The 12026-nt window shown below is 42.5% G+C and overlaps 1 protein-coding gene across 1 annotated transcript in view; it reads left to right on the top strand.

Annotated features, from left to right (window-relative positions):
- Window positions 1–12026, top strand: part of FAM151B (family with sequence similarity 151 member B) — a 55102-nt gene that overhangs the window by 806 nt on the left and 42270 nt on the right. The window contains exons 2-3 of the mRNA XM_018565209.1: window positions 2947–3072; window positions 4152–4311. Coding sequence (XP_018420711.1) covers window positions 2947–3072; window positions 4152–4311 — 286 coding nt within the window. The remainder of the gene's footprint in view (window positions 1–2946; window positions 3073–4151; window positions 4312–12026) is intronic.

Here is a 12026-nt window from a genome sequence, read left to right as displayed (position 1 = left end):
TAAAAACTAAGGGGGGGGGGGGTGGCGCCGGAATATTTGTTAATAGCAGTTATCAGCAGCTTGAGAGCCGTTGATGACATCTACTAATTTAGAGAGGACCGTCCAGGGAACAGTTCTGCTGTAAGCTCATGGTCGCTAAAACCACCATGAGCTTATAGCAGAACTGTAAATGCCACCGGCGTAAGGATTACTGAGCTGGAATGGTTTTGTTCCACCGTAGGCCTTATGGCGGTGGCAGGGAAAGGGTTAAATACCAAATTCAGCTGTTTTATTTAGTGCCTCCCAATACTGTTCTAATTGTGTTAGGTGTGTCCCTTTAACCACTTGAAGACCGGGGTGTTAGGCCATTTTTCAGTTTCTCTATGTTATGTTAACATTTATTCTCACCCATATTTTTGGTCAAATATAAAAGGCGGGGTCACGTCGGGTAAATAGTCACCAAACATGCCAAGCTTTAAAATTGCGTGTGCCTGCGAAATCGCAAAAATAACCTTACCCAAAATTGGCCATAGGCGACGCTTTAGAAGCTTTTACGTTGTGGTGTTACCAGTGATTGATGGCCCTAGAATTATTGCTCAAACTCCGACGTTTGCAGTGATGTGCAACATGTGCGGCGCAATTGTCTTTTTGGCATGTATGCACACACATGTTTGCACGCGTGTATGTGGGGCTGGGGACTTAAAAATATTTTTGTGGGGGTTTTTTTTTTCTTTCTTCAAATATTCTGTTTTATGTGCGACTTTCATTTTTTTTTCTCGCTTAACTTTATTGTCAAGTAGGGGGTTAAAAAAGCCACCTATGCGATAGCAAACTGGATGTAACAGGTCCTTTTTATGGAGACATCAGGGGTCTTCAAGACCCCTAATGTCACCTAGGGACCCCCGAAAAAGCGAATGAAGCACATCACTTCTGCATTCTGACACCGGAGAGGAGATTGTGTACTAATATCCCTCCGATCTCCCTGCTCAGAGCGGCTGTGCTGGTCCCAGCCTGCCCCGGGTACAGGGGCACCTAATGGCACCTCATACAAGCGATCCAGCTCACATTAGCTAAATACATTCCAGGTGTTTCAAAACAAAAGGTGTGCAAAGTATTAGGGCCTCATTCACACTGCTGCACGTATGCGCGCGTACGTGCGCATTGTACCATATGCAACCTATGCAAATAAATGGCTCCATACACACAGCCATGTATAGAGCCGTATATTTGCGTAGCGTATATATGCGCAAAAACAGAATGGAACAGAGATGCGTCTGGGCAGCGCATTTCTGCGTATTTATGCGCGTCTATACGTGCGTACATGTGTACAGCACATTAAAAATTCCATTACGAGTGATGCATTCTGGGATTGCATATAGTGCACGCATATACGCTTGTATATACAGATGCTCCTCGCTTAACGACTTACCTGTTTTACGACCACTCGCACTTACGACCGTCCTCCGAGCGACCTCCGACCTCGCGCGTCAGCGCCAGTGCGACGTGTCGCCGGGGGAAGTCACGTCCTCCGATGTTCACTGCGGGTCCTGGTGAGTATTTTCAGTGCCCGATGTACAGTACACTGTTCGGTACTGTACATCTGCAACGCTATACAGTACTGTACTAATGCAGTACAGTACTGTATAGAGTTCCTCACTTAACGACCAATTCGTTTAACGACCTGGTCGTAGGAACGGAACTCGGTCGTTAAGTGAGGAATACCTGTACGCTCGTATATATACGCAAAGACGCAATATACAATTTTCCTTGCGTTGTGTGTGAATGAGGCCTTAGTTTTTTGTTTATTTTATAAAGCAAGCCTGAATAGAAGAGTCTCTCCCCTGCCAGCATGCCACAGAGAAGGACCCCTGTCCTCTGTAAAGAAGCAGCGGTATCTATGCAAAGGTCCAACACGCCCCCTGGATGAGTCAGACCTCTTCAATCAGCAGGGAGCATGAGCTTAGCTGATTGCAGAGCTAAAGGTCTGACTCAGCAGGGGGCACGTTGGACCACATAATGAGACCACTGCTTGCCTATGCAGGGCAAAGTAAAAGAAGCATACACTATAATCACCTTTCCTTTGCTCCTCCACTATTCTGTCCAGCTGCTGAGAACAAACTAAATGCCTGGCACTTCTGTGTATAGGTGAGCATGTCATTTGCTCCCACTCTCCCATGTGACCGAGCTGGTGCCTTGTTATTGGCCTGGTGCAGTCACATGGGGACAGGTAAGGATTCCATAGCCCTGTGTAAGCTCTAAAGTGACTTACTTTCTCTGATCCTGGCAGCCGAATGGAGCAGCAAAGAAGTGAGAAAAGATGAGTATATACTGCTGCTGGGAGGGCAAAGAAAGGGGTCACTGTAAGTAGACTTCTACACATCTGTTTATGTTTAAAGTTTTACTGGGATTTATTAACAGAGAAATAGAGAATTTGAAGTCCTTTCCTACATAAAATGCTCCAGTTGTTATTGCTGTGCTCATTCCAAAACCATACATTTTGGCCTGCTGAAGGAAAGGATCAGGAATATGAACTGTGAGCTTGTCCTTTAACAGAGATCACATGACCAAAAGGCTAGGTGCCTTCTTCGGGAAGCCTTTCTATTATTCTTCATTTGCTCACCCCATAATGGCTGTTAGATCATTAAAGTTGGATAAATACTGTTATTTTTCTACATTGGGGGTGTATGACCATGTCATTTGACTGTTGGACTTGGGAGTCCTGGGATGGATATGCCACCAACACATTTAACAAGTGACATGCATTTCATCATAGCAGCATATATACACGACCATAATGTGAGCTCTAATGCATATGCTAGCAGTCTTCAGTAAATATCTTTAGATTTTAGTTGTTTCTTGCCGTTCTATAAGTAAAAATAGCTGTCATAGAAAGTATCAAAAAGCTATGGAAGGACGCTATAAGAAAATTGTGTTTTTAAAGATATTTTCTGTTAAAAGTTGCAACAGGTCCATGGGGCGAAGATATCCTAGATTATTTCCTGAGCAAAGGTCTGATAAAAACCAAAGATGGAATAGAGATTATCTGGGAGCATGCAGCAAACAGCAAAGACAAGTTACAGCAGGCATTGGAGAGTGAGTATGGTACCGCACATGGATGGTAATCACACATTGGGGTATTATACAGCGTGGAAAATAATGATTTGATCCCGTGCAGATTTTGTAAGTTAGCCCACTTACACAGAAATGAAAGCGCTATCATTTTTATCATGGGTGTATTTTAAATGAAAGAGACAGCATATCAACCAAACATCCAGATAAAACACATGATACAAATGTTATAAATTGAGTTGCAGTTCAGTGAGTATAATAAGTATTTCATCCCCAAGCAAAACATGACTTAGTACTTGGTGGAGAAACACTTCATCACCTCACAGAGGTAAGACGTTTCTTGGAGTTGGTTACTACGTTTGCATACATCTCACGAGAGATTTTGGTCTACAGATCTTCTCTAAATCCGTAAGGTTTCTTGGCTGTCGCTTTAAGCTCCCTTCATAAGTTTTCTATAGGATTAAGGTCTGGAAACTGGCCAGGCCACTCCAGGACCTTAGTGTGCTTCTTCTTGAGCCACTGTGGCCAGCTTTACGCTTGTGGCCAGCACTATATTTCTGGCTTTCTTAAAGCAGAACTCTGGGCAAACTTTTGTTAACCCTTGCAGTGGGGCTTACCCCCGCACTAGAAGGGTTAAATGCTCATTTTAATTTAGAAATGAAAATAAAAAAGTTGTAATCGCCTGATCCTCGGAGCCTTCCAGCCTTGCTCCCCCTTAGCTGCAGCGTTCTAAGGATCCTCAAGTCATCACATCCAACACATTGTATGTTAATCATGAAGACGCCAAGGGACATACCATTGCTGCAGAGTAGAAGGAGAGAGGCAGGAGGGAGCGCAGTGACAGCTGGACAGCTCTGAGGATTGGGTGAGTATAACTTTTTTTATTTTAGTCCGTAGAGGAAATTGAGCAGTTAATCCCTGCAGTGCGGTGGTAGCCCCACTGCAAGGGTTAATAACATTTTTTGCCAGAGTTCTTTAAAGACATACAACAGTTTATTAGGTAAACCACATCTTCGGCATGACATAAGACTTTCAGTTTTGATTGGTGGTGTTTCACTTTTGCATGGACGTTAGCTTTAAACCCTTATATTCTCTGTTTACAGGCGTGGCCCATATGATCGAAGCAGATGTTCTCCTTCGTGGATCAGGTGATAGGGAGCCAATCATGGCTCATCCTCCTGCCACTGACAGTGATATTACCCTAAAGGACTGGCTGACTGCTGTCTCTAATTCTAACCAAGGCATTAAGCTTGATTTCAAAAGGTAAGATGAACAGAAGAGGCAAGTATGTTTTACTAATCCAGACATTTGCTGAGCCTTATGTACAGGGGTGTCTGGAGAAACAATTGCTTGTCCGTCCTTAGTAACCATTCAGATCATCCCTTTCCTTTTCCTAGTGCAATAAAAGAAATGATCCATTGGGTACTATGTCTGAGACGATTCTTCCATTCTGAAATCTAGATATCTCAGGGGTGAAGTCAATAATGGTAATATCTTTATTTATGGCTGCCAGCATTATGGAGTCAGCCACAGCCATGTTATCTCTGAAGTGTTTTGCGCCAATAATCTGTGATAAATAGGCGTCTCGCCCTGTGTTGGAGATGCACTCCCAGGATCTTTCTTTATTGCATACACAGGTTGTCTGCTAAGTTCCTGATAACGCCTTCACCCCCACAAGTGTCATTTCAGCCCATTCTTTCTGTAGTAGTTTATATCCTTTTTATGTTGGTCAAGAGAGAAACACTCATGTCCATGAGTGTTCCTTCATCTATGTGCGTTGTGTTATAAAGGTTTGTCACTGGATGCAATAGGCTGCATTTCTGAATTGCTGTTCTTTGTGTTAAAGCGGACCTAAAGCCATTTTTAACAAAAGTTTTGAATAGAATATAGACTCTGTCTGTGTACCAGCTAGGAAGATTCACCCTTTCTGCCCTGGCAGGCCTTTGTCAAATCCTAAATTTTGAATTGTCACCAGAATACAATTACAGGGACACTTCTAATTACAAATGTCAGAGTGAATTTCCCTCACTTTGCAGATATTTGCTCTCACTTCCTGTTGTCATGGGCAACACATCACGGCTCTCTGCAGGGATAGATCGAGAAGTGAGCGAGCGGCGGTATGTGTTCGCTCACTTCCCGATCTACTGAGCCGACCTGTGACAGTTTTATTCTCACAGGTCGGCTCAGATTATGAGGCTCATAATTCTCCTTTTAAGGGATAGCTTTTAATGATAAAATGTAGAATGGTTTGTAGAAATGGTCCCATATCAGATCATAGTGGGGAGGTTACTGAACAAAAATGTAGCCCTCACCGGCAGGGCCCTCCTGATTTGTATTGTAACTGTAATGTCTTTCTTATATTGTTAAGCGCCATGTGAACGGTTGGCGCTATAAAAATCCTAAAAATGAACGACTGGCGCCAGATAAAACTGTCCTTGTGGAAAGAGGAAGAACTCTAGAGATGCGGGGCAGCTCCTCACAGTCAGGGAAACTGGATATCTAACAGAGAAGCACAAGAAGCGCCTCCATTGTGTAAACAACAACTTTATTTCGAAATGCAAACAGCTAAAAGTGTACTCGCAAACCACCTCTGAGGCTTTGAAAGTGCGGATACAGAGCTGAGCCTTCCTTTCTGCACATACTCCCCTTGGTTGACGCGTTTCTTGGGCCGAACACCTTTCATCTGAACAGGTTCTGACGCAAGGGGTTCGGCCCCAGAAACGCGTCAACCAAGAGGAGTATGTGCAGAAAGGAAGGCTCAGCTCTTCATCCGCACTTTCAAAGCCTCAGAGGTCTATCCAGCCTCCGCTTTTTTGAGATCCTATTACTTCAAGCCTGTCACTATTGGTGGTTTGTGAGTACACTTTTAGCTGTTTGCTTTTCTAGATAAAGTTGTTTTTACACTATGATCTTAGAGGCAGATGCATGATCGGATTTGTAGTTTCACTACAGCTGTGTAAAAGCAAATACAAATGTTTTATTGTTCTAAAACAGTCTTAAATTAAAGTTCTTCATAATCATAAAGAAATTGGCCTAAAATCATTAGTCTGTATTGTTTTTTTTGGTCCCTTTAAGAATATCGGTAATTGGTATCGGCAAGTACATGAGGGGAAGTACTTGTACTTGTACGTAGTCTTGAAAAAGTAGTATCGGGGCATCCCTAGTTAGGGGTTGTCCTTGTTGGAGTTTTACTTTAAAGATGTCATATGATTGGTATACACACACATCGGACTCACTGGTAAATCAGCAGCATGCTTTTAGGGAAAAGTAAGCGGCCTGTGTTAAAATATGTATACTGTGCTTTCATATTGCATTCCCAATGACATCCAAGGTGGTATAAAAGGAATGCATAGTGAAAGCAGCATAATTGCAGCTGAACACCACTCTCTGTGATCCAGAACAAACCCGAATATTACATTCTAAAACATTTATTATTACCCAATTTTTTGGTAAAATATAAAAGACGGGGTCACGTCGGGTAAAAAGACACCAAACATGTCAAGCCTTAAAATTGTGCATGCGCGCGAAACCTCAAAAAACCACATTACACAAAATTGGCCATAGGCGACACTTTAAAAGCTTTTACCGCTCATCAGTTTAGTGTTATCAGTGATTGATGGCTCTAAAATGATTGCTCTCACTTCGACGTTCGCGGCGATATGTAACGTGTAGCGCAAGTGTCGTTTTTGCGCGCTGGTGCACCGGACGCGTATTTACCTTTATATGTGCGGAAACGAAGGGGGTGGACTTAAACATTTTGGGGGGGTTACTTTTTTTATTTGTGACTTTTATTTTTTTTAACTTTTTATTTATATATATATATATATTTTTTTTTTACACTTATTGTTATTGCTATTACATAGGGGGATACAATCCCCCTATATATTAGCAAAGGCACACTGACAAGTCCTCTTTATGGAGACATTAGGGGTCTCTAGGACCCCTAATGTCACATGGGGACCCCAAAAGAAGCTGATGAAGCAGAGATTTGCTTCTTCCCTCTGGCTATAGCAGCCAGATGACTGACAGGTGAATGCGGAAGTGATGTAATACACATCACTTCTGCATTCACAGCACAGAGGGAGGTCAGCAAGGAGCTGATTTCCCTCCCTTCTCCTCCTGACGCCCTCCCGACCCAGTCCCGGGCTGCAGATGGGCCAGCGGATCCAACCCCGCTGGCCCACAAAACACAAACACCCATGTGCACCAACCCCACCAAAGAGTTGTCACAGCCTTTCCTGGACACTGAATTAATTTGACGTTTTGAAGTTAGTGTGTCCACTCCAGTTTTACAGAAAAAAACACAATTTATTGAAGATATATTTAAATGCTGATGTGTGGCTGTGAAACCATGCTGGAAAATGTACCAGTTCCCATTCAGCCATAATATGATATCCAATTATCCATCCTCTGGAACGCTTTACCCCAACCTGTCCTTCTATCTCCCACTCTGACTGCCTTTAGTCCATCACTAAAGACTCATCTCTTCAGGGAAGCCAATGCCACCTCAACCTAAGTGCTGCGCAAACTGTTGGCGATATATAAATCCTGAATAATAATAATGGTGTAGATTGTGGTTACTAATGGACCAGTTACAATCCCGGGCAACTCCACATCAAAAACCTAACCTAGCACATCCTAATATATTTGTAATATAATTCTTGTCTCACCAGTAGAAAAGAACCATTTGGCTGATTTAAAGGGGTAGTACTGTTTTGTTTTTTCAGTGAATCTATATTTTGAGTGTTTTTTTTTTGTAGTTTTTTGCCATAGGCATAATTTCCAGGGTGACTTTCACATTTGTTATGTCTTTGGTCTTCATATTTTCATTGTTTTAATAAATATTTGTAGATTATCCACTAGAGGCAGGGTAGGTTAGCTGCAACAATAAGTAACAACTGTTGACATAAGGTATCAGCCATGCACAGAGTAAATTGTTTTCAAATAGTCAATCAATGCATAGACTTGTACTGTGAATAGAAGCAGCAGTAAAGCAGTAACAACTCGCGAAAACCTCAAAAGTTGGGAACCAGCTATATTTTTTTTTTTTTAATGTAGAATTGGCTACCTGGCTCCTGGGATTTGTCCAGCCCTGGTCTAGGCTGAACGGGACTGCAACCCAATACCACTGTAATGCCTCCCGTGGCTCCCTTCCTGTTATTCTAAAGCTCTAAAATCTCAACCAAGTATGGGGGCCATCAATTTGATGCCAGCAAACTGTTTTCCCAACACCTTATTCCCCCCGGCCTCCTTGGTATGTCCCTCAATGTCCTCACATCCAATACGCAGTTTATTGAACATCATTACTCACGGGACCTTAGACCCCTGGAGCAGAGAAGGAGAGAGGCTGGAAGAACCAGTTTAACAGCCAGTCGACTCTGAGAATTGGGTCAGTATAACCTTTTTTTTAATTTTCGAACCTAGATGAAAACAAGCACTTAATGCTGGTAGTGCAGGAGTAGCCTGACTGCAAGGGTGAAGAAAAGGTTTTCTTCTTTAAATGTATGATTTATGTCAACTGAGAAACTCTGATAGTTATTAGCTTTGGTTAGAAAAAAAGGTAAAGACACTCAATGTTATTCCTTTTATCTCAAACCCACTTTTGCCCATTTCTGTTCTAGATTGTAGGGCAAATTTGCTACCACTGCGTTTATACCATGCACAGTGTCCAGGTAGCTGAGGCCTGGTAAAAGTGGCTCTTCTCTAACAATTCTAAGTTTGAGAAGCAGATTGTAAAGATATTGAAACCTCTGGTTTTCTTTCTTAGATAACTCCCCAAACCTCTCTGGTCTCTTAAACAAGGAAAGCCCAATGACTACAAAGCTCCCATAAGTCTTATCTAACCTCTACTAAGCAAGATTAAGGCCTTTCTCCACATCGTGGATGGTTTTAAACTTTTTGGAAGATTCCTTAAACTTAAGCACGTGTAGCACTGTGCTATACTGTGTTTAAACTAAAATGATATACATATATATTATACTATGCAAACATATATTCTAAACATCATGTGTAAATTTAGTGCATGTGCCGGTACATATATAGACTTGTACCCTAACACGGTGAGTTTTATCATCTTTACAAAACAGCACTTTTCAGCGTTCAAAGTAAATATGTTCAGTAATATGCTCAATGTATCCAGTTATAATGTGAACTTCCTTTGGTGCTTACAAAATATAACAATTGTAGTGCAACATAAAATGTCCATTCCCATACATCTGTGATCTTCAAAGAAAGAAGAAAGTGCTTCCACACCACCTCTGTGTTTCAATCAAAGGTCTGCACTCACCGGATAATAATGGCCACCTTGTTACAGATGAGCCATATGCGCTTTGTAAGAGTCTAGTTTAGGTAAAGACTCTGCCACTTTTATCTTCCGATATCCAAAGAAATGAGCGCCTCTATATCACAAATTCACCGCACTTCCACACTCTTTACAGATTTTCTCCCATCGAGACTCTAAAAAGCATGCAGATGTTTCCCATTGTGCTGCTCTGAAAACTTATTTTATTAATAAAACTAGGGATGCACCGATGATAGTATAGTATTGGTGCCAATACCTAGTATTTGGGCGAGTACTCGTACCTGCCCAAATGCTCCCGATACCGGAACTTCCGGTATCAGGAAGCTGGGCGGCGAGTCATTACACGCTGCCTGGCTTCCTGATTGGCCGGGAAGTCGGCTCCATCCTACCTTGTCACCAGAAAGCCGACTCCATGCTTCCTCGTCACCTAGTGACGGCTTCCCAGCTAATCAGGACTTCCGGTATCGGTATTCGGTATTGGCGAGTACAGGGCCCGGGACCGGCTTCCTTGGTATCTGCGGGGAGCTGGGGAGGAGGAGGTCGACGAACTTCCCCTCATCGATCCCCTCCCCGTTCTATGGGACCAAACTGATACAGATTGCATCACTTCCGGTCCTTGGGCTGTCAGTTCTGGGCTCCTGCTGCCCAACTATAAGCTATTGAAGTGCGATCTGCACTTCAATTGCTTATTTCCAGTGTAAAGGTGACACTGGGGGTCTTTTGGACCCCCAGCATCACCTTAAAGAGTACCTGTCACCACCATCTGCTATCACATGGGGGGCTTGTAAGCCCCCCTATGTGATAGCAGTCAAAGTTAAAAAAAAAAAAAGTTTTTAAAAATAAAATAAATCTAATAATAATTGAAAAAATGTTTAAAAGTCCCCCGCGAGCACGCGCGTCGCCACGTAAACACGCGTCGGGTGCGCCTATGTATGAAAACGACGAAGGCGCTACACATGTTGGGTATCGTCGCGCACGCTGGAGTGAGAGCAATAATTCTAGGGCCAGTATTTTGGGGTATCTCTAAATTGATGGCCTGTGGGGGCTTTTAAAGCGTCTTCTATGGACTTTTTGGGGTACTGCAGTTTTTTGCCGTTTCACGGACGCACGCAATTTGTAACCTGGGCATGTTGGGTATCGTTTTACTCGTAACCTCATCTTTTATATTGCATTAAAAAAATTGGTATTTTGTTGTGTTTTGGGGCATCTAATTACATTTTTCACTAAATGTTGGGGTTTAATAAGGAGTTGCGCTAATATTGCATAAGAATTTGCAACTGCCACCATTTTATTTTATAGGGTCTTGGCATTCAGAAAATATATAATGTTTGGGGGTTTTAAGTCATTTTCAGGCCTAAAATGTGGAATATAACATGGGTGCGAAAAATAAAAAAAAGGCCTCAGTCATGACGGGGTTAAAATGCATTTACAAACAAATCGCCACATCTGCGTTAACATCGTTCCCTCCTCAACCGTTCTGCGTATGTCTGTAAATGTCAGTATGCACCTCCCCGACGCGTTTTGTCGTACGACTTACACATGGAGATAGTGGGCATTCCTTAGTGGGCATTCCTTAAACTGTGGCCCCCAAATATCAGATAAACAGATTCAAATCTTTTATAGCTCTAATGATGAGGTCCTGAATTGCTGACTTAAACATGAACCACCAGCTCCTGTAGGCAGTAGCTGATATTCCTGACCAGTTTTATCAAAATATCTATGGGCCATGTACTCTGCATACTCTGTGACTGTTCTTTTAGGCCTCATCACCACAGGTGCTTCTTGCCCACTGCTGTTGATGACTGTATTTGATACCTAATGGATAGCTGTAGGAGAAGAAAATTGAGTTGTTCATGGGTTCAGTCCAGATGAAAGTTTGGCATCCAGAGGCCTTTTGACGTTAATCTTGGACAGCGTGTGAATGGTCTTTGCAGCTTTTGAGGCGTTTTTGCTAGGGCTGGTAATGAATAAAATTTTCGTGTTCGATTAATCAAATAATTTAGATTAATTATAACGCACATACAGATCCAACTACATTGGCCTATACACATACAGCCCAGCAATGAAGTAATAAAATGAACTAGGATCACACTAATCCAGCACGTTATTAATCTCACGTGCCCCACTCAATATTGCCGCCGCTTGAGTGGGGCAACTCAGAATAATAACGTGCTGGATTAGTGTGATCCTGAAATGGATCTGAACCACAACTGGGTTCACGCAAGATGTCTGCTGCTGTTTCTAATTATGTCGTTTTCGGTGCACCGGAGAGAAATCACAAACTCAGGATTAAGGTTTATGACGCATCTACTTTATTCAGGGCGGTCTCTCTCCTTTATACACAGATAACAGGAGAGTGCTCGTTACACATATGCCCACCTCTGTTACCTCTAAATGTCTTGTACTATTGGGCAAACTAGAGGGGCTGTTAGTTAATGTCTTGTGTCTCTCGCTAATTGGTTAGTCAAAGATATCTTCTGCCTGTAGCGTCCTCCCTCGGCATTCCTTTCATGTGTCCTCGGCGCGCTCACGAATACAGGATCCGTCTTGGTTACGCATAGCAACGCTAAAAGCTGAGTAAGGAAAGTCACAAAGCTAGGAAGCAAATGAAACAAATTCAAAACAATTTAAAACATAGAAAAGGACATTTTCTTGATATGATCCATATTCCTTCACA

Source organism: Nanorana parkeri, unplaced genomic scaffold (assembly GCF_000935625.1).
Source record: "Nanorana parkeri isolate BGI_ZX_2015 unplaced genomic scaffold, ASM93562v1 scaffold822, whole genome shotgun sequence".
In the NCBI taxonomy this organism is placed as follows: Eukaryota; Metazoa; Chordata; class Amphibia; order Anura; family Dicroglossidae; genus Nanorana; species Nanorana parkeri.
This window is presented reverse-complemented; position numbering and strand designations above follow the sequence as displayed.